The sequence below is a fragment of the Pecten maximus genome, chromosome 12, assembly GCF_902652985.1.
Source record: "Pecten maximus chromosome 12, xPecMax1.1, whole genome shotgun sequence".
In the NCBI taxonomy this organism is placed as follows: domain Eukaryota; kingdom Metazoa; phylum Mollusca; class Bivalvia; order Pectinida; family Pectinidae; genus Pecten; species Pecten maximus.
Window position 1 is genome coordinate 12,355,118 of NC_047026.1, and position 24,224 is coordinate 12,379,341.

General features: G+C 34.8%; 1 protein-coding gene across 6 annotated transcripts; it reads left to right on the forward strand.

Moving 5' to 3' along the window:
* The first annotated feature begins 4,222 nt into the window (after positions 1-4,222).
* Positions 4,223-23,906, forward strand: LOC117339950 (antigen WC1.1-like). 6 transcript variants are annotated; one of them, XM_033901672.1, is made up of 16 exons: positions 4,223-4,324; positions 6,328-6,460; positions 8,105-8,262; positions 8,724-8,877; positions 11,335-11,504; positions 13,397-13,528; positions 15,500-15,631; positions 18,230-18,361; positions 19,264-19,398; positions 20,185-20,316; positions 20,562-20,696; positions 21,283-21,414; positions 21,719-21,853; positions 22,233-22,379; positions 22,934-23,024; positions 23,455-23,906. In XM_033901672.1, the coding sequence occupies exons 1-16, from the start codon at positions 4,234-4,236 to the stop codon at positions 23,861-23,863; spliced, it is 2,418 nt and encodes an 805-aa protein (XP_033757563.1). In that variant the 5' UTR covers positions 4,223-4,233; the 3' UTR covers positions 23,864-23,906. The 6 variants fall into 6 exon arrangements, with proteins under 6 accessions (XP_033757563.1, XP_033757564.1, XP_033757566.1 ...); XM_033901673.1 differs by lacking the exon at positions 15,500-15,631; XM_033901675.1 differs by lacking the exons at positions 20,185-20,316; positions 20,562-20,696.
* Positions 23,907-24,224: the final 318 nt, after the last annotated feature.

Below are 24,224 nucleotides of genomic sequence, written 5' to 3' on the forward strand. Positions count from 1 at the left end.
TAAAGGAGTGATTTTCCAACAATGGGGAGCACGTACCTAAGGCTAGCACATTACGACTTCAATTTCAACTATTTTGCAGTTTAAAATGTATTCAATGATAACCGTGCACCGACTCCATATCTATGACAAATTTAGTTATAAACCAAAAAACTGATAAATACGACTAAATACAACATCGTTTGATCACGTGATCACTGTTGTGACGTCATCTATCACATTGTGACACAGGAGGATGACTTTGTCGCTTGATGAGATCTCCAGGGAATCTGGGTGTATGAATGCGGGTTAAATCTGTTTCATATGAAGGACTATTTTTATCGTGTAAAAAAAGCAAAACAAAAAGAACAAACAAACAATATTTTCAATATCTTAACGGAAATTCTTAATGAGAGGTGTCGGTTGTAGCTTCCCTGAGTGAATAAAGAGAGGAGTTAGGTGTAGGTTCTCTGAGGGAATCACTGTATAAAGAGAGGAGTTAGTTGTGGGTTCTCTGAGGGAATCACTGTATAAAGAGAGGAGTTAGTTGTGGGTTCTCTGAGGGAATTACTGTATAAAGAGAGGAGTTAGGTGTAGGTTCTCTGAGGGAGTTAGGTGTAGGTTCTCTGAGGGAATCACTGTATAAAGAGAGGAGTTAGGTGTAGGTTCTCTGAGGGAATCACTGTATAAAGAGAGGAGTTAGTTGTGGGTTCTCTGAGGGAATCACTGTATAAAGAGAGGAGTTAGTTGTGGGTTCTCTGAGGGAATTACTGTATAAAGAGAGGAGTTAGTTGTGGGTTCTCTGAGGGAATCACTGTATAAAGAGAGGAGTTAGTTGTGGGTTCTCTGAGGGAATTACTGTATAAAGAGAGGAGTTAGGTGTAGGTTCTCTGAGGGAATCACTGTATAAAGAGAGGAGTTAGGTGTAGGTTCTCTGAGGGAATCACTGTATAAAGAGAGGAGTTAGTTGTGGGTTCTCTGAGGGAATCACTGTATAAAGAGAGGAGTTAGTTGTGGGTTCTCTGAGGGAATTACTGTATAAAGAGAGAGAGGAGTTAGGTGTAGGTTCCCTGAGGGAATTACTGTATAAAGAGAGGAGTTAGGTGTAGGTTCTCTGAGGGAATCACTGTATAAAGAGAGGAGTTAGTTGTGGGTTCTCTGAGGGAATCGCTATAAAGAGAGGAGTTAGGTGTAGGTTCTCTGAGGGAATCACTGTATAAAGAGAGGAGTTAGTTGTGGGTTCTCTGAGGGAATCACTGTATAAAGAGAGGAGTTAGTTGTGGGTTCTCTGAGGGAATCAGTGTATAAAGAGAGGAGTTAGGTGTAGGTTCTCTGAGGGAATCACTGTATAAAGAGAGGAGTTAGGTGTAGGTTCTCTGAGGGAATCAATGTATAAAGAGAGGAGTTAGGTGTAGGTTCCCTGAGGGAATCACTGTATAAAGAGAGGAGTTAGGTGTAGGTTCTCTGAGGGAATCACTGTATAAAGAGAGGAGTTAGTTGTAGGTTCTCTGAGGGAATCACTGTATAAAGAGAGGAGTTAGGTGTAGGTTCTCTGAGGGAATCACTGTATAAAGAGAGGAGTTAGGTGTAGGTTCTCTGAGGGAATCACTGTATAAAGAGAGGAGTTAGGTGTAGGTTCTCTGAGGGAATCACTGTATAAAGAGAGGAGTTAGGTGTAGGTTCTCTGAGGGAATCACTGTATAAAGAGAGGAGTTAGGTGTAGGTTCTCTGAGGGAATCACTGTATAAAGAGAGGAGTTAGGTGTAGGTTCCCTGAGGGAATCACTGTATAAAGATAGGAGTTAGGTGTAGGTTCTCTGAGGGAATCACTATAACCTTGACTGTCAAAATACACACTCGTCCCCATATAACCCTGACTGTTTACGTCAAATTACACACTCGTCCCCATATGACTCTGACTGTTTATGTCAAATTACGCACTCGTTCCCATATAACTCTGACTGTTTATGTCCAAATAACACACTCGTCCCCACATGACTCTGACTGTTTATGTCCAATAACACACTCGTCCCCATATGACTCTCACTGTTAATGTCCAAATACACACTCGTCCCCATATGTAATCTGTATTTGGATATAATTCATTCGTTTTATTTTGAAAGTTAATGGTTTACTGAGATAGTCCTGTATGACAAACGTTAACAATGAATCATCCTTGCTATAAATTCATCTTTTGTAATACAGTACAAATATATACAGAGAAAGTAAACAATTGGTTTATTTATGATATAAATAGTGCTCATTTGTAATGTATGTATGAATGTATATATGGTGCTTATTATATTGTTTTTCGGCTTAGCCGTTTAATATTCTTTTGGTCCCGGAAATGACGCGACAGGTGGCGCTACTGGTCAAGATGAAGTATGTGATTGGTCAATGTAGCGGTAAATGTAAAATGCAGACATGCAGTAAAAAACGAAACAATGTTAAGATTGAATGCAAGCTGGATGTATCCTTTCAAATGACATATCAATAAAATTATATTCCTGATTCAAATGCAGTCTTATTATCACCAAAAAATGATTCAAACTGATGTAAGTTTGGTATCCGTGCTGAAACGCATTAGCTCGTTAATTTATTTCACCAGCAGTTTTACATTATAACCAACAGCATTCAAACTATGCCGTTTATCTTTTTAAAAGAAATTTTCTTGTTTGAAGATAATATACAATGTAGTGCTTATTAGTTATCCATTATACAAGTATCATATCACCAGTAAAAAGTACATACATATATACATGTATATGTGTGTAATATAAATGCATTATTTTAACTTTTTAAAGTTTAGAATATGTTTGAAATATATATTCACATATATATGAATATTGATTTTGTCAATGTTATAATATGTAATTTCACATCTCACAGTATAACATTAAATTGACATTTTTGTAGTTATATCACCTATCTACCTGTATTTACCTGTATTTACCTGGATTTTGCAATAAATGAATGAGAGAGATAATTTCCTTGTGTTTACTTAATAATTAGACCTCTGTGTAATCAAATCCTGTTTCTCCCAAACATTTTTTACCTAGATTTTCATTTTTGGGAGAAACAGGATTAAACCGAGCGTATATGGTGGGTTTGACCCCCTGGGGGACTGAGGGGCGGGGCCAAAAGAGGTCAATTTGGCTCTATTGATATAAACGACTTCTTCTCTGAAACCAAGCTATAGATATTTCTCCTATTTGCCTGGTAGCATCACTATGGGGTTGGGATTCAAAATTATACAAATGGTGGGACTGACCCCCGGGAGCCTGAGGGGCGGGGCCAAATGTGGTCAATTTGGCTGAATTGATAAAAATGACATCTTCTCTGAAAGTGAACAAGGGATATCGCTCATATTTGACTGGAGCAACCCTACGGGGAAGGGATTCAAAATTGTACCAGTGGTGGGGATGACCCTCCGAGGGCCTGAAGGGCCAACATTGGTCAATTAGGCAGAATTGATATAAACGACATCTTCTCTGAAACTAAACAATGAATGTTACTCATATTTGACTGGTAGCATTCATTCTAAAAGTTACAAATGGTCCAGTTGACCCCCAGGAGGTTGAGGGGTCAAAAGTGAGCAACTTGGTCATATTGCTATAAAAACTTTTTTGTAGTGTTGAAACTGTCAAGATTCCCAACCCATAACCATATGCAGCATCGCTGGCCACCATGAGATAACCACAATCCTGTTGTAGAAATAGGCACTTGGGTCTTTCCCCACCCCCAGGGAACTTAGTTACTATCATGTTGTAACAATCCTTGAGGTCTTTCCACCACCCCGAGGAAGACTTGACTGCATTTCTGGGTTTCATCTTTGAAGCAGTTGAGGTCCCTTCTCCATAACTATAGTGTTGTTAGACATTAACAGGAACATATTTTGACGTTTGGTCAAATCCAACCAGGAGAGCGCTACAGGCCCTCTGGGCCTCTTGTATTATTGATAATTTTATAAATTAATTTTATCAATCTAACATATCAATGACGCTACTTAGCATTCATGTGGAAGGAAACCGGTAGGCCTACTGGACAGCAGACCTCGTCCAGTCCAAACAACATGTGATGTAGTTTATACTAGGAAACCGGAAGTGTACGCTCACAACATCAAAAATATACACAAATGTTATCGACACGACAGTGTTAACGGAAGACAATACTCAAGCTACACAATAAAACATTGCAACTTCCTTATTTCCACTTAACATTAAAAATTATTCACACACTCAGAAATAAAGCCGTATTGATGAAGAACAACAGCATGGGAGCGATTCAATTTTGTTTACTAATACTTGTTGTTGTTTCAACAGAATCAACGGAATCCGTAAAATTTTCTGGTGAGTACCCTTCATCTGTCTAGTATTGATAATTAAGTAGGACGAGTACTCTCCGTGAGTCTAGTATGTATAATTAAGTATCTCTGACGAGCCCCAGAAGGGTTTGTAGGACGAGTATTCTCCATCAGTCTAGTATTTATAATTAAGTATCTCTGACGAGCCCCAGAAGGGTTTGTAGGACGAGTACTCTCCGTGGGTCTAGTATTTATAATTAAGTATCTCTGACAAGCCCCAGAAGGGTTTGTAGGACGAGTACTCTCCATCAGTCTAGTATTTATAAATAGGTATCTCTGACGAGCCTCAGAAGGGTTTGTAGGACGAGTACTCTCCATCAGTCTAGTATTTATAATTAAGTATCTCTGACGAGTCCCAGAAGGGATTGTAGGACGAGTACTCTCCGTGAGCCTAGTATTTATAATTAAGTATCTCTGACGAGTCCCAGAAGGGATTGTAGGACGAGTACTGTCCGTCAGTCTAGTATTTATAATTAAGTATCTCTGACGAGTCCCAGAAGGGATTGTAGGACGAGTACTGTCCGTCAGTCTAGTATTTATAATTAAGTAGGACGAGTAATCTCTGTCAGTCTTTATCTGCAATAAAGAAACAATAATTGATAAATTGATTGAATTCATAAATGAAAAAGCTACTTCGCGACTTTCGCGAGTGTAAGATTCTGTTGATCATATAAATCAAATCTATGAGAATATACACGAGAATAAAATAATTAATTTCTATATAAGAAAGAGAATTGAGAAGACTCCAAATAATTTCGTTTTAAGACAGGATAATTTCGAATGTGACTTAGTTTTTTCTTTACATAGTCAATCTTTAAAATTATTTACATGTGCTACGACATTTATAAAAATAGCCGTATTTCGTGGTAGAGCTTTCCAGTTATGCGAAAAGATATGAATCAAGATTTTAATACAAATTTCTTCAACGGATAACTTCTTCTGGGAAATTACAAGATAGCTTTTCTAGCCAATGTCGTGCTTATGATACTGGATCGATGATACTGCTAATTAAAACATTATAATGTCTGTTTGAATCAGAATTAAATCATAAGATGAACATATAAATACCATATCCTGCTTATATATACAGAACTACTCTGTAATTTGTGTATTTGTTTCCAAACTTTTTTGAATAAACAGATAGCAATAAAAATGAACAAAACGGAAACTGCACAAGTGTCTTCGAAGTGCTTCCAAGAGCACGTCCCGATCTCCGCGTGGAATCTACAACAGCGCGCCCTTGACCCCTGATACAGTTCTTAGGCCAAACCAAAAAAATGTGTGTTTGGCAACGACCAAAACTGTTCATTAAGATATATGCAAGAAGCGTTTTTCTGATTTACACTATAACAATTTTTGCTATAGTTCTTTATTTTTTGTTTGTTTGAGAGTTTGTTTGATCAGAAATGTTACCAATTGCATTATCATGCACGTGTGTAATTAGATAAACATTAAACCTACAGGTGATAGACTTTGCCTGGATGTGCTACAGAAGTTCGGACGGAAAGAGTAATTAGTTAGAAGTTTATCTGGAGTTTACACAACGAGTGGTTGTTGTTTATAGTGTTTCTTTCATATGTATGCTGTAAAAAAATCTGATTGGCCGAAAGGCCAAAGGAATGAATGAATTGAAAAAAAAAAACGTTCACTGGAGTTCGTTGTTATACAAAAGTTTTAAAAAAAAGTAGGAGATCTATTTATCAGACATTGGAACCTTGATTTGGTTGCGACACGCTCCTAAGACCCAAAACGATTTTGTATGACATCAGGGTCCGACTCTTACAAGTGATTTGTCTCATTGCCGTGAAATATTTCATTCTGAGACATAGAACTTTTCAAGCCCCGGTGGGTTGTTCTAACTTCTGGGGTTGAGGTACAAAGTTGAAAGACTGTTTATTTTTTTACAATAATTTATCTTTTGTAATTTATCTTTATATGTCATTTTAAGAATTCGAGATTTAGAGCATTTCTTCTATTTTTTGGTTTCAGTGCGCCTTGTGAATGGCACCAAACGTTCGGGTATGGTTGAGCAACTTCTTGGATCGACATGGAAGTCATTATGTGGAGGTGTGTGTTGGACAGCCGAAAATGCTCGTGTCACCTGCAAAGAATTGGGATTCCAGTATGTATACAGTTTATTTTATATTGTTTAAACTGCATGGTTGTATGTGTTACAAGTGTCTTAAGTTTGTAGGTAGCAATGTGCAGTAAAAATGTCCAATTCTCAAAATTATTGCACATGTTTTAGATATGTAAACATAGCCAGTGAAGACTACGTGTATATATATACATCGAGTACAACTACGACAGGAAATTCAAATCTATATCTTCGGATCACCAACACACAGTACATATGATACATTGTGCTAATTATTTAATATATAACGTAGTAACACAAATGACGAAGGAAGACCACTTTTTGACTCGTGCCCTGACCGGGCCTCGAACTCACGATCTACGGCACTCTATCGCCTACAGCATCATAATAATCGCTCTTAAAAAAGAACGTTTCACTGGAGCCGTGATGGTCGGCCCGATACCCTGGCATGATCATTGTAGAAGTCGTCTATTAGATGATATGAATACCTGGTCGCAATATATAAATTTACATACATGGACACGGATCGTACACATATTGCACATATTTATCGAGTACAACTACCCCAGGAAATATAAATATTTATTGCATTGTTGCCAGTGAAACATATAGAGGATATTGAATGGTTTCCCGTTTAATATAACATATATTTCACGAGTATGACAGAATATCGATATTTTCACGAGTGCGAAGCACGATTGAAAAATATCGATATTTCTGTCATACGAGTGAAATATGTTATATTTAACGGGAAACCATTCAATTTTCTTTTTATTGCATTTCATAAACTTAAAAACAAAATTAAAAACATCGAAAGATTAATAGTGTCAAAAAGTGCTGGAATCAGTAATGACGTCATCGCTTTGTGACGTTACTCCACGTCAACTTGACGGCGCCATTTTGAAAGGACTGATCGCAATTTTAGCGTTTATACTGATAGGTAGGATGTTTATAACGATAGGTAGGATGTTTATACCGATAGGTAGGATGTTTATAACGATAGGTAAGATGTTTATACCGATAGGTAGGATGTTTATACCGATAGGTAGGATGTTTATACCGATAGGTAGGATGTTTATACCGATAGGTAGGATGTTTATACCGATAGATAGGATGTTTATACCGATAGGTAGGGTGTTTATACCGATAGGTAGGATGTTTATACCGATAGGTAGGATGTTTATAACGATAGGTAGGATGTTTATACCGATAGGTAGGATGTTTATACTGATAGGTAGGATGTTTATACTGATAGATAGGATGTTTATTACCGATAGATAGGATGTTTATACTGATAGGTAGGATGTTTATACCGATAGGTAGGATGTTTATACCGATAGGTAGGATGTTTATACCGATAGGTAAGATGTTTATACCGATAGGTAGGATGTTTATACTGATAGGTAGGATGTTTATACCGATAGGTAGGATGTTTATACCGATAGGTAAGATGTTTATACCGATAGGTAGGATGTTTATACCGATAGGTAGGGTGTTTATACCGATAGATAGGATGTTTATACCGATAGGTAAGATATTCATACTGATAGGTAAGATTTTATACTGATATGTAGGGTATTGATGTATTTGGTATGTTTTTAGGTAGGATTATCTTACTGATATTATGGTTTTAGATTAACTATGATTCACTTGTTCGTATTGATCCAGAGGAGGAAGTCGGCCTTCCGAGGACAGGGGAATTATTGGTGATGATACTCCGGGAAGATATAAATGCCAAGGAAACGAAAATGTTTTACGCAATTGTTATCAGATCAGCAGTTGCTCACCAACTCAATGTAAATACGGGGCTCAAGTCATTTGCCAAGGTGAGACACATCTATATATAATATTGACATTTAACCATTACCCCACCTAATCAGACTAAATTGATATTGTTTAAAGTCAGGGTCATGTACGCATGTCATGTACTAAACATGTTTATTTGAACTTAATCAAATGATTTATGTGATGTTTACAATGTACTCAATGCAATATTTCCAAACGTTTTAATGCTTAACTCTGTCAGAATTCGTTTGATAATATTTCTGATATAACTTATTTTGAATACCTTTTTACATTTGACTCCACAGTTTTATTTTTCTATGAAAACTACAATTTTTGATAAAGAGGTACCAGTTATACTTTTGCAGCCGTGACGCACAGCACCCATCGTCATTAAATGTCTGATATTCTAGATTAAAATACTTAGTCCGCCTGCCTTAGTTCGTCTCGGGATGAATTAAACCTTTCAATAAACATCTCATCTCTTTTTTTCTATTTTAAACAGATGCAGTTCGGCTAATTGATCACGAACCCTTCGGCAACAAAAGAATCGAGTTTTTCAAACAAAATTCAAAGAAAAAATGGAAGTGGGGAGGTCTCTGTAGCAAATGCTGGACAGGTACCAACTCCAATGTTGTATGTCACCAGTATGGATTAAGGTGAGTCAATTAGTCAGTTATTAGATTACCGCCTACGTGACTCCGCCTGTTGCTAGGTTTCGTCTAATCGACTACAGGCAGTGCTCTGTCTATGTGAGGGAGTAGACTTGTGTTTTGGAACCGTCTGTCTTGTCATAAGTCTGTGTGTAGATTGAGAGGAAGATCCCGGTTCTTAAAGTGACTAATGCTATATTTATCCTGATATGTGACATCATTAATAAAAGCTAACTCATTAGACGATGTTCTGAGGCGCATGTCCAACTGGACAAGGAATCGTGTATGCCATATGTTCTTTTCTTTTTGACATTACTAGGAAACCATATTTGAGAACATAATGTTACAGATATTGTCCTCGATTTGCTTTGCGCATGTCGCCGTTGAATCACGCGATCAGTCCTTCATTAATAGCCCTTTTAATTATCCATGTCCTTTTTAAAGCGTTGGCCTTCCTTTCGTTAGTGTATATATTGTATCATCATTAGATATTTTTCAGTTATAATCATAGTCTTTTGAATGCATTGATCTTATACATGTGCTTTCCTCCTCTGAAGATAGGGCTTTATTTGTGGCCAGGGTTCACATTTGTATGTTGTAAAAGATGACCAACTGCGATATATACATTGTATACGATTATATTATGCCGACAATGGCAGATGTAGTCTACGACCACACACGTACATGTACGGGTGCGTATGAACGTCCTTATACGAGCTTGACCAAGTGTAGACTACCCCGTGGCTGTCACGCTGTACAGCACATCACCTCTGGGACGAGATGTCTTCTGATATCTCAAGTATTTTACAAAGAAAGTCAACTCGTCACATATATTGACCAGGCCATACATGTGGTACTGATAACACAATGAATGTCAGAGTGCCGATTGTATTGTTCTAACATAGGTTAACATAATCAAAGTAGATGAGAGTCATACGAACCCAAACTCTTAATTAATGACATGGCACCTTGAATAGATTGATTCTTTTGTAGCTTTGATATGGCATCCATAGCACTATGAATGTCATTGAAATCACATCACAGTTGTATCATGGATGTAGTAAACTACTATTTGATTTTTGTGTAATTCATTTTTGGATCTACTGTTTCTTACACTCAATTTGTGTTTAAAATGTTAATAATTATCGTGTGTGTCTTTTGTACAAAGAATCCATTGCATTGTAAACACTAGACCCTTATCATGGGATATAAACTAAGTGCAGCATGTATTAGTATACTGATTAAGTGACAATACTCCTTATTGAAAAGTATATGAATTTTATATGGTTCGTACAGACTTTTCACGCCAATATTCAAGCACATTTCATGCATTTTCCAGCACTTTTTTCAATTTCCAGGTGCACTTGTAGGGAGTTGAGGTGCTTTTGTCTTTAACGCTATAGAAATGATTTGAAGTAAAGTGCCCAAAAGACTGCGTTTGCAATAATCTGGATATTATCCAACATTAAACTAAATAATGCTGATGATTTAAATCTTTTTAGATTTTTCTCGTGATTAATTACTCACTTTTAAGGAATCTAAAGAATTCCAGGACTTTTCAAATACTCATGAGCAAATTCCAGCTGTTTTCCAGCACTGACTCCAAATGCTAGCAATTTTCCAGCACTTACGTAAAATTAAGCACCTTTTCAGCACTGACGTAAAATTAAGCACTTTTTCAGCACTGACGTAAAATTAAGCACTTTTTCAGCACTGACCCAAAATTCCACTTTTACATCATCTCTGCTTGACGTAACCTCACATGCCTTTCCTATACAACCGTATTTTTACTATTTAGGTCACATGAGACAAAGTCTTAAGTGACCTATTGCGACAGCCTTTTGTCCAGCGTTGTGCGTCGTGAACAATTTACATTTTCAACTTCTCAATAAACACAAGGTCATTATATTGGGTCAGTAGCACGGTGGGATAAATGTCTACCATGTTTGTTCAAATGAATGACCATGACCTACTTTCAAGGTCACAGGGGTCAGATGTCTTAAGATCTTTAAACGACTTCTTCTAAATAACGAAGACGTCCAGTGTCATGATATTGGGCCAGTAGCATACTGGGATAAAGGATTACCGAGTTTTTCAAATGAATGACATTGACCTACTTCCAAGGGCACAAGAATGAGATGTGCTTAATGGTGGTGAAAAGCAAAACATCGTTTATCAGTGTACAAATCGGAACTCAGGTGACCGTTACGGTGCCTGGACCTCTTGTTTAACGTAGTCGCCTTGTATACGTAGTCCCCTTTGATATGAGGATTTTGAAAAAAGACTTTATCAACGTTGGTTTTTACGTTTGTGTGAAAATGATGATATTTTTATTGAAATGGCAAATTCCAAATAGAGAGAAAACCTAGTTGAGGAAAATAGCAAAAACATTATGATAGTAATTATGTCACCCAGACAAAGTATAACTATTGTCTCATTTGTCTCGCTGTTTTGTATCTACAGATCCGGTGAGGTAAAGGAGACTGAAACCATCAAGAAAAACCAAAATATATGGCATCATGTCCAGTTTAATTGCAGTGGTGATGAGAAACACCTTTCCGATTGTCCTAGAAGTAACCAGGAGTGTCAAAATTGTGGAAATGATGAAGCCATAATTAACTGTATTCAAAAAGGTAAACAATTTATTAAACTTATTTCCATGACATTGACTTGGTTAAAACCTTATATCCATGACATTTACTTGGTTAAAACTTATATCCATGACATTGACTTGGTTAAAACTTATATCCATGACATTGACTTGGTTAAAACTTATATCCATGACATTGTCTTGGTTAAAACTTATATCCGTGACATTGACTTGGTTAAACCTTATATCCATGACATTGACTTGGTTAAAACTTATATCCATGACATTTACTTGGTTAAAACTTATATCCATGACATTGTCTTGGTTAAAACTTATATCCATGACATTTACTTGGTTAAAACTTATATCCATGACATTGACTTGGTTAAAACTTATATCCACGACATTGACTTGGTTAAAACTTATATCCATGACATTGACTTGATTAAAACTTATATCCGTGACATTGACTTGGTTAAACCTTATATCCATGACATTGACTTGATTAAAACCTTGTATCCATGACATTGACTTGGTTAAAACCTTATATCCATGACATTGACTTGGTTAAAACCTTATATCCATGACATTGACTTGATTAAAACTTATATCCGTGACATTTACTTGATTAAAACTTTATATCCATGACATTGACTTGGTTAAAACTTATATCCATGACATTTACTTGGTTAAAACTTATATCCATGACATTGACTTGGTTAAAACTTATATCCACGACATTGACTTGGTTAAAACTTATATCCATGACATTGACTTGATTAAAACTTATATCCGTGACATTGACTTGGTTAAACCTTATATCCATGACATTGACTTGATTAAAACCTTGTATCCATGACATTGACTTGGTTAAAACCTTATATCCATGACATTGACTTGGTTAAAACCTTATATCCATGACATTGACTTGATTAAAACTTATATCCGTGACATTGACTTGATTAAAACTTTATATCCATGACATTGACTTGGTTAAAACTTATATCCATGACATTTACTTGGTTAAAACTTATATCCATTACACTGACTTGGTTAAAACCTTATATCCATGACATTGACTTGATTAAAACTTATATCCATGACACTGACTTGGTTAAAACTTTTATCCATGACATTTACTTGGTTAAAACCTTATATCCATGACATTTACTTTCCTCTGTTGGTATCCCTCTGAAAGTCCTCATTTATTACCTCACCTGTCCGAGAGGCTATGCCGTGGAGCGGCTTCCGTCGTCCGTTCGCGATCACTTTTTCGTATAAACAGCTTCTTCTGGATATCCGGGAGTCCCAAATACCTGATAGTGTTTATAGCATGCTGATGTAAAGGGTTACCTAGTTTGTTCAAATGAACGACATTTACCTTGATCTAGGTCACAGGGGTCAAATATGCAATTTAAAATTTGTTTAATAACCAAGAATCATGCTAGGATGAAGTCAACTTTGTTCAAGTGAGAGACCTTGATCTACATCCAAGGTCACAGGGGTCAAATATGTTAAAATCTAAATACGATCAGGGGTGTGAAAATAGGCCTGCAGCATATTGGGTTGAAGTAGCATACTGGGGTGAGGGGCTACACATGTGTTCAAATGAATGGCCTAGAACCTCATTCAAGATCAAAAGGTTACATAAAGTGAGATATATTACACCAGAAGTTTGTTTGATGAAGTGAGATATATTACACCAGCAGTTTGTTTGATGAAGTGAGATATATTACACCAGTAGTTTGTTTGATGAAGTAAGATATATTACACCAGTAGTTTGTTTGATGAAGTGAGATATATTACACCAGTAGTTTGTTTGATGAAGTGAGATTCTTTACACCAGTAGTTTGTTTGATGAAGTGAGATATATTACACCAGTAGTTTGTGTCTATAATTAGTCTTCCTTTTAATTTAATAGTAACTTTATTTTAGAACCCAGTTACAACGAGAAATGCGATAACAAAACAGGCTGTAAAAACGGTTTGATTTGTAAAGACAACGTCTGCAAATGTGGAGACGACACTACTTCATTTTGGAATGTTGACCAAATGAAATGTACACAAAGTAAGTGTTTTTAAGATTCTCTCTTTTAGTAACAATATTTGACTTCCAGGTTTTGATTTTATGTTTTCCCAAATCACCATGTTTTCTTTTTCTGATCGACTCGTATTACGATGAAACAAATGAATGACCTAGAACCTCATTTAATATCAAAAGGATCAAATGGTAAATCTGTAAACAATTTCTACTCAATAACAAAGAGGCCAAGCTACATGAAATAAGGCCTGTAGCATGTTGGGTAAAGGACTACTAAGTTTGTTCAAATTATTGTCCTTTTCCTACTTTCAATGTTACATCGCTCATATGAGAGTTTAAACAATGCCTTTCCAATACTCCAGACGAACACGGACCTCATATTGGGCATGTAGCATGTTGCACTGAAATGCTACCAAATTTGACCTACATTCAACGAGTTCTTTTCTTATTTTGAGCATCTTACATGCTGGAATGAAGAGCTATCTGATTTATGTAAATGAATGACCTTGGCTTAGATCAAATTAATGGCAGGTGAGCGATACAGGCACATCGAGCCTCTTATATGTTACGGGATGATCATTCCTGTAATTATTACGTTATTCACTTCAAGCTATGTTTATAATTCATATCTGGCGAGTTTTATTGATATCAAACTAATTCATGCAATTCATATATGATCCATCATGCAATTGATGCTTGATTAATTTCATTGAAATCAAAATAATCTACATAAGTTTTACGTGATTGATTTCAATCAATTCCATATCTAGTGAATTTTTAGTATTATCAGAATATGTCTACAATCCTGTCGGATTAAATATTTCAATCAATAACAATACGATATCGAAACGATTTCGGTTATGAATGTATATTTTCTTTGAATACTTTAAAGGGCGATTGAGATTATGTGACTTCGATGACAATTATAAGCATCTATTACCTATATTTTCGTGGAAGTCTTATATCCGCGAATGGACCTTAACTTATGAGTAGAGGTGGGTATTAATATCTCGGAACAAAAATGGACTACGGTATAGTTGATGAATTTCACGGTGCTACTATTTCGCGAGTATGGTGAATTTGCACCCGACCTTATATGTAAATATTTGCGAGGCTGATATTTTCGCGATATATTTGATGTCCGAGAATATAGCGAAATCAGATATCTGCGAAAGTTCCAAACTGTTAATTAGGAAAAGTTAGGTTCGTCAAGACACGCGGTAAGATGTTTGAAATTATTCTACTTTGTCTAAGGCCGGACACTCGTGTAACACATGTCATCAAATTACCGTTATGTAATTAGAATTGTGCAATACACATTTTAATTGATTTAATCGAAATGTATTGATACAAATCATACATAAACATCACTATGGAAACTTACATAAGTCTTCTACAAATTATTGACCGGATAAAACGCGTAGATAAACAACATTGGTTGGATTACAGACCGTAATCAAAGGGAGGTAAGTCTTGTCTACAGCCAGTTAAACATAAACGATTAATGATGTAGTATGATGTTAACGATAATTATATAATACAAATGTATATGACGTACTCATTTATTGAATCAGCCTTGTCCATTTCCAATGGGTTGTTTGTTTAATGAAGTGATATATATTACACCAGTAGTTTGTTTGATGAAGTGAGATATATTACACCAGTAGTTTGTTTGATGAAGTGAGATATATTACACCAGTAGTTTGTTTGATGAAGTGAGATATATTACACCAGTAGTTTGTTTGATGAAGTGAGATATATTACACCAGCAGTTTGTTTGATGAAGTGAGATATATTACACCAGTAGTTTGTTTGATGAAGTAAGATATATTACACCAGTAGTTTGTTTGATGAAGTGAGATATATTACACCAGTAGTTTGTTTGATGAAGTGAGATTCTTTACACCAGTAGTTTGTTTGATGAAGTGAGATATATTACACCAGTAGTTTGTGTCTATAATTAGTCTTCCTTTTAATTTAATAGTAACTTTATTTTAGAACCCAGTTACAACGAGAAATGCGATAACAAAACAGGCTGTAAAAACGGTTTGATTTGTAAAGACAACGTCTGCAAATGTGGAGACGACACTACTTCATTTTGGAATGTTGACCAAATGAAATGTACACAAAGTAAGTGTTTTTAAGATTCTCTCTTTTAGTAACAATATTTGACTTCCAGGTTTTGATTTTATGTTTTCCCAAATCACCATGTTTTCTTTTTCTGATCGACTCGTATTACGATGAAACAAATGAATGACCTAGAACCTCATTTAGTATCAAAAGGATCAAACGGTAAATCTGTAAACAATTTCTACTCAATAACAAAGAGGCCAAGCTACATGAAATAAGGCCTGTAGCATGTTGGGTAAAGGACTACTAAGTTTGTTAAAATTATTGTCCTTTTCCTTCTTTCAATGTTACATCGCTCATATGAGAGTTTAAACAATGCCTTTCCAATACTCCAGACGAACACGGACCTCATATTGGGCATGTAGCATGTTGCACTGAAATGCTACCAAATTTGACCTACATTCAACGAGTTCTTTTCTTATTTTGAGCATCTTACATGCTGGAATGAAAAGCTATCTGATTTATGTAAATGAATGACCTTGGCTTAGATCAAATTAATGGCAGGTGAGCGATACAGGCACACCGAGCCTCTTATATGTTACGGGATGATCATTCCTGTAATTATTACGTTATTTACTTCAAGCTATGTTTATAATTCATATCTAGCGAGTTTTATTGATATCAAACTAATTCATGCAATTCATATATGATCCATCATGCAATTGATGCTTGATTAATTTCATTGAAATCAAAATAATCTACATAAGTTTTACGTGATTGATTTCAATCAATTCCATATCTAGTGAATTTTTAGTATTATCAGAATATGTCTACAATCCTGTCGGATTAAATATTTCAATCAATAACAATACGATATCGAAACGATTTCGGTTATGAATGTATATTTTCTTTGAATACTTTAAAGGGCGATTGAGATTATGTGACTTCGATGACAATTATAAGCATCTATTACCTATATTTTCGTGGAAGTCTTATATCCGCGAATGGACCTTAACTTATGAGTAGAGGTGGGTATTAATATCTCGGAACAAAAATGGACTACGGTATAGTTGATGAATTTCACGGTGCTACTATTTCGCGAGTATGGTGAATTTTCACCCGACCTTATATGTAAATATTTGCGAGGCTGATATTTTCGCGATATATTTGATGTCCGAGAATATAGCGAAATCATATATCTGCGAAAGTTCCAAACTGTTAATTAGGAAAAGTTAGGTTCGTCAAGACACGCGGTAAGATGTTTGAAATTATTCTACTTTGTCTAAGGCCGGACACTCGTGTAACAAATGTCATCAAATTACCGTTATGTAATTAGAATTGTGCAATACACATTTTAATTGACTTAATCGAAATGTATTGATACAAATCATACATAAACATCACTATGGAAACTTACACAAGTCTTCTACAAATTATTGACCGGATAAAACGCGTAGATAAACAACATTGGTTGGATTACAGACCGTAATCAAAGGGAGGTAAGTCTTGTCTACAGCCAGTTAAACATAAACGATTAATGATGTAGTATGATGTTAACGATAATTATATAATACAAATGTATATGACGTACTCATTTATTGAATCAGCCTTGTCCATTTCCAATGGGTTGTTTGTTTAATGAAGTGAGATATATTACATCAGTAGTTTGTTGATGAAGTGAGATATATTACACCAGTAGTTTGTTTGATGAAGTGAGATTATTTACACCAGTAGTTTGTTTGATGAAGTGAGATAATTTACATCAGTAGTTTGTTTGATGAAGTGAAATATATTAACCAGTAGTTTGTTTGATGAAGTAAGATATATTACACCAGTAGTTTGTTTGATGAAGTGAGATATATTACACCAGCAGTTTGTTAGATGAAGTTAGATATTTTACACCAGTAGTTTGTTGATGAAGTGAGATATATTACACCAGTAGTTTGTTTGATAAAGTGAGATTATTTACACCAGTAGTTTGTTTGATGAAGTGAGATAATTTACACCAGTAGTTTGTTTGATGAAGTGAAATATATTAACCAGTAGTTTGTTTGATGAAGTAAGATATATTACACCAGTAGTTTGTTTGATGAAGTGAGATATATTACACCAGTAGTTTGTTTGATGAAGTGAGATATATTACACCGGTAGTTTGTTTGATGAAGTGAGATATATTACACCAGTAGTTTGTTTGATGAAGTGAGATTCTTCACACCAGTAGTTTGTTTGATGAAGTGAGATATATTACACCAGTAGTTTGTTTGATGAAGTGAGATATATTACACCAATAGTTTGTTTGATGAAGTGAGATATATAACACCAGTAGTTTGTTTGATGAAGTGAGATATATTACACCAGTAGTTTGTTTGATGAGTTGAGATTCGTTACACCTGTAGTTTGTTTGATGAAGTAAGATATATTACACCAGTAGTTTGTTTGATGAAGTGAGATATATTACACCAGTAGTTTGTTTGATGAAGTGAGATTCTTTACACCAGTAGTTTGTTTGATGAAGTTAGATTCGTTACACCTGTAGTTTGTTTGATGAAGTGAGATATATTTCACCAGTAGTTTGTTTGATGAAGTGAGATATATTACACCAGTAGTTTGTGTCTATATCTAGTCTCCATTTTAATTTAATATTAACTTTATTTTTAGAACACAGTTACAACGCGAAATGCGATAACAAAACAGTCTGTAAAAACGGTTTGATTTGCAAAGACAACGTCTGCAAATGTGGAGACGAAAGCACTTCATTTTGGAATGATGACCAAATGATATGTACAAAAAGTAAGTGTATTTAAGATTTTTTCCTAAATCATCATGTTTTCTTTTTCTGCTCGACTTGAATTACAATTTTCTCTCTTTTATATCACTTGAACATCTTTTCAATCTGACAGGAATTTAAATTACGAGTTACCACGAGAAATCAGAGACAGGATGCTAGGATAGTTTGTTTTGCAAAAATGTTATCTATAAATGTAAGATGAAAAACCGGTTAATTTTTGAGTGTTGAGGAAATCGTTTAGATATTATCAGTTGATTTCATATTTGAAAAAAATAAGGTTGTAATGCTTCATTATTACTATGTTATTTTGAAGTATGTATGCCCGTGTGTGTGTGTGTGAAGGTTGTTTATGTGTTTAATCTTTTATAACGAAATATTTCATTTTATGACCTCCTCTGATCTGATATTTTCTTCCTTCCTATTGGTCTAATTCTCTGATTATCTCTCTTTACTTTATGATTTTATGTTTTACCTTTTTGCTATCGTTTCTGTCTTTTAAATTTAGAGGACAGTTAAAATGATGATTGAGCTCTTTAATGAGGTTTGATAATCAAAAGATGTTGTCTGCAAATGTGAAGACGACATCAGTTTATTTTGGAATTATAACAAAAGAAAATGTACAAAAAGTAGGCATGTTCATGTGTTTTTCACTGTTTACATAAACATCACTGGGCATGCGTATTTCGATTTCATATATCAAAAACTAAGATTTTGTGTTTTAAGCTTTACCATGGCAATTCCCGTTCGTATACCTTTCCCCTTTCATTATAATGTAATACCTGTGTTTATATATCTATTGATCATGTCAATCGAAAGTTTGTTTACGGGATATGCTTGTTTCTCAATCTTCCTTAAGATATTCCATTATCTTTTGAAGTAATTAATATTTCGTTGATCAAAATAGAACTGGATTTCAACGAGACATGTACAAACAGGACAGAATGTATGAGAGGTTTGATCTGTGCTGTAAACAATGTCTGCAGATGTGAAAATGAAACTACTTCATATTGGAATACGGATAAAAATACATGTACCGAGAGTAAGTTTGTTTGATATGACCTTTGTGTCATGAACTGGAACCTTTTATAAGATATATATGGTGTGCATAAGTAAGGCGCTTAATGTATGTGATGAAAAGCATGTAACCAATTCATGTTAAATTGCTTGGAAAGTGAACGACCTGTTTCATTTTGAATGTTCAATAACACCCGGGGGTTATCAAGTAAACGATATGTATTTGATTGATATAAATATCAACCGAGATCAATACACATGCATTTCAATTTTTCCTCTGGATGAAAAAAGCTGAATTGTGTTGCCTCTATGTATTATTTTGCACACGGAATTGGCAGTATTGTGAATTGGCAGTATTGTGAATTGGCAGTTTTGTGTTTCAGTGCGTATGAATAAACATCTATCAGCCAAGATTTACATTCACTCTTAATGTAGATATCAAAATAATCCAATGTTGACTTTAAATGCAAGAAAAACTCTCTTGATAAAAATACAATACATGTTTAGATATATACTTAGTATTTTGAATGTGATCAATCGAAAACAACATTAAATAATGATTTTACGCCGTAAAAGTGCTTCCTGGACGTTCGCTGATTCCAGTTACTAGTACAATATTGAACGAAAGTAATTGAAACGAGAAGAAATAAAACCAGCTTTTGGACTCATTAACGGAATGATATATTGAGTTAGTCTACATAATTTCGGAAATTATCAATTCGCCATAAGACATTCGCATTTCACAATTCGCAATGGTGTGAAGCTAACGATAAAATGTGAATGAAGTCTATGACTAAGTTTTATTTTATAGAACAAAGTTACAACGAGAGATGTGGTAATCAGCTGATTTGTCACAATGGTCTGATGTGCACAGATGATGTCTGCAAATGTCAAAACGAAACCAGTTCATTTTGGAATGTTGACGAAATGAAATGTACAAAAAGTGAGACTTCCTCAGTAAACCGTTTCGTAACAATATGACACTATGATGTTTGTTTAGGATATTGATAACAGGAAAAACAATGCGTGTTCACTTATTTCTGCACGTGACTTTTCTCTCTTACAAAGATAATGCAGTGCTTGTACATTGTAAATATCAAATCTAAAACACATGTCTTTGGACGCCTTTTTAAACTTCGCATGCATGATATTAAGAAAAAAACAACATATTCCGTTTATTTATGGTAGAACTGGATTTCAACGAGACATGTACAAACAGGACAGAATGTATGAGAGGTTTGATCTGTGCTGTAAACAATGTCTGCAGATGTGAAAATGAAACTACTTCATATTGGAATACGGATAAAAATACATGTACCGAGAGTAAGTTGGTTTGCTTGGACTTATGAGTTCCAAAACATGTATTTTTTAAAAATTTAAATGTTAAATGTAAAAGCAATGTCTTAATGGATGTCATTGTGTATATATATATAACCAATTCATGATGTATTGCATGGAAAGTGAACGATATGTTTCGTTTTAAATGCTCAATAACACTCCGGGTTATAAAGTATATGATATACATTCGACTAATATATATCAACCGAACCCAATATTTCAAATTTCCTCTGAATGAAGGAAGCTGAATTACGATTCCTGCATGTAATTATTTGTACAGGGAATTGACAATAACTATTTGTTCCAGTACGTATGAAGTTGTGACCTAACATAAAAAAAAAAAAAAAAAAAACCCAAACTTTTTGGACTATTGTTTCAATGACGTATTGATAAGTCTTCATAATTTCGCAAAAAAATAATTCGTAATAAAACATTCGTAATTCATCACCTCGTTATGTCTACAAAGCTGTATTAAATTCTGAATTAAATAAAAATGTGGAATTATACAATAAATCATTTTTGTGTGAATAACGCCCATGATTTAAGTTTCATTTTGTTTTATTTTTTATAGAGCAAAGTAACAATGTGACATGTGGCAATCAGCCGATTTGTCTCAATGGTTCGATATGCAAAGATGATGTCTGCAAATGTGAAAACGAAACCAGTTTGGTTTGGAATGTTGACGAAAGGAAATGTACAAAAAGTGAGACTTTCTCAGTAAACCGTTTCGTAACAATATGACACTGTGATGTTTGTTAATGATATTGACGATAGAAAGAGAAATGTTGTACAACATTTTTGTTAACTTTTTATATGAGAAAAAAACCCCAAATAACTTAAAACAGACAAAACGTTCCTTTGCGTTATATTTCTGTACGAATGTTTTCTTTCTTACTTACAACAATATAGTGATGGTACATATTAACTCTTTAACGCATGTGTTCCGATGCCTTTTGAAAGTTTGTATGCACGATATTGTGAAAATATATTCCGTTGATTTATGGTAGAACTGGATTTCAACGAGACATGTACAATCAGGACAGAATGTATGAGAGGTTTGATATGTGCTGTAAACAATGTCTGCAGATGTGAAAATGAAACTTCTTCATATTGGAATACGGATAAAGATGCATGTACCGAGAGTAAGTGTCTACGTTATGTAGTCGGACTTGTTCGATGGTTATTGATATGCAGAATGTTTCCGTTATTACAACCTTGAGTTGAATCTATTTTGAGAATGTTACCTTAACTAGGTTTCGACAAATATTCGTATAAATAAAATAATAATGTTAATAAGTTTATATAGTGTTTCATTCACATCATTTTAACTTATATGAATTTATACTCTACACTGCCTACCAACCAAGAGACAATTTTTGTTGTTTGAATACCGCATTATTTTTATGTATTTGTGATCCACGTGTTTATTTTTAAAAGTGTCTGGATTCATTTTGAACCGCTCACGTCTATTTTCATCACGACTGTTGTTTAAAAAAAATCCTGTTTTTTTTCTCTGTAAAGGATCGAGTCTCGGCGAAAACTGTACGCTATACATGTTCGCAAGCTGTAAAGACACTTTGGAATGTAAAGAGGACGACATCCTAGGTGCTGTTTGTCGAAAAAAGAATGAGGACGTGTCAAGTGGGAAGATTGATGGCGACAGGGAAAGTATGTTGACCTGAAATACCGTCAAATCAATGCAAATGAGATTGCGATGGTAGACATTTTTTTTGTGGACTTTAATTGCACGTGACCACTTGATCAAAATATAAAGCTTGTGTTCAGGATATCTCATAAACCTGTGGAAAGATTTATTAAATTGGTGACGGGTATGAGAATGTCTGTGTTCACTTAGTTCACATACGAATTTTCTATATAGGTATCAACTAAGTACGAAACATCTTTTTAATAAAGTTTATTCATTTACATCTTTATTGTTTCTATCTTTATATTTGTATTTAAAGGTGCTGGTATCTTGAGTCTTTCATGCAACCTTTTAAGTTGTCTGAAGATCTTGCACATAAGTGAAATAATTTTGGTAATATATAAACATTAATCATATTCATTTGATCTTAACGAAATACATATAATGTCAACTGTTTTCCACAATGTACTTTGCTACATGCTTTTTTCTGTGTGTATATTTTTGTTTGAATATATTTTGTCCTGGTAAACACTATGATTTATTCATTCAAATGTACTTTTAAATGTGCTATTTTCAGATCAAGTACTTTGGCCAATTTTTGTTGGAGTGTCCATTGCCGTCCTGTTCATCATACTGATTGTCGCAGTTGTAGTTCGTTGGTTTAAGAAGTAAGTCTCCGCTGGTCATTTGGCCATAGGGTATCATATCCAGACACTCTGAATACAAAGCCGTGCTTATGTAAATCGCAGATCGTAAGTTTGAGAATCGGATAGATTTCAAATTATACTGTCATCTTTCGCAATCATATATAACATTTTATTACACTGTTTCCTTATCAAAACATGAGCTATCGAACGGAAGCAATTTCCCATTACATGCTAGTAATGGTGTTTAATGGAAATTTATGAAACATATTTGACATTTCTTTTATATAGATCTACACAATAATCTTTCGCAATCATATATTACATTTTCTTACACTGTTTCCTCATCAAAGCATGAGCTATCGAACGGAAACAATGTCCCGTTGCATGCTAGTAATAATGTTTAATTGTCATTTGTGAAAAATATTTGATATTTCTTTTATATATGTAATAGGAAAAGAAGAAACGCTTCGAAATACGAACAGGATGTATCCTATCACCATCGGCAGCCTTTGGACTACAGCGAGCCTGTTCTTAATTTATCCGATGAAAATTTGAATGAAAACCAAGAAAACAACGCCAGCGAAGACGGTCTTTATAGCCTAGCGCAGAGTAACATCATTGTCTCAGTACCCGCACCAACAACAACGAAAATGACTAAAACCGATGAATATGGTTACGGTGTTCTTGGGGGGAGGATCTTGGAAAATGATGATGACGGACTGTACTCACATTCCAAGCAATGGACCAACACTGGGGAATACGATATGTTTGTCAGGAAAGACAGCGACACTGATGTGAACAATTTATATGATCATACTCGAGGAATTCAACAGGAAAATCTGTATGATGAATTTAAATGAAAATACCATCGACAACATTAAAAAAACTATATTAAAAGTGATATTTGCGCTTTGAGCTCTACTCAGACAAATTTCTTTACTTACAAAACAAAATTTACACTTCAATAAAACATTATACCACAAAACAGTTTACTCATGCATAACGTCACGAATCTTCGCACACAACCTCTAAACGGTTACAGTGATGCACACCAGACCGTGGATAATGTATACTACAGTCTAAACATGCCAAACATATAATAAATGTGCAAGATTGTTGTAAAGACTATATGGGTTAAGTGTCACGGAACATAAGTCTAGATTTTTTAGTTCCCATGGTTGGCGGCGCGAGATGGAACATCATATACAGACTTAGTGCGCG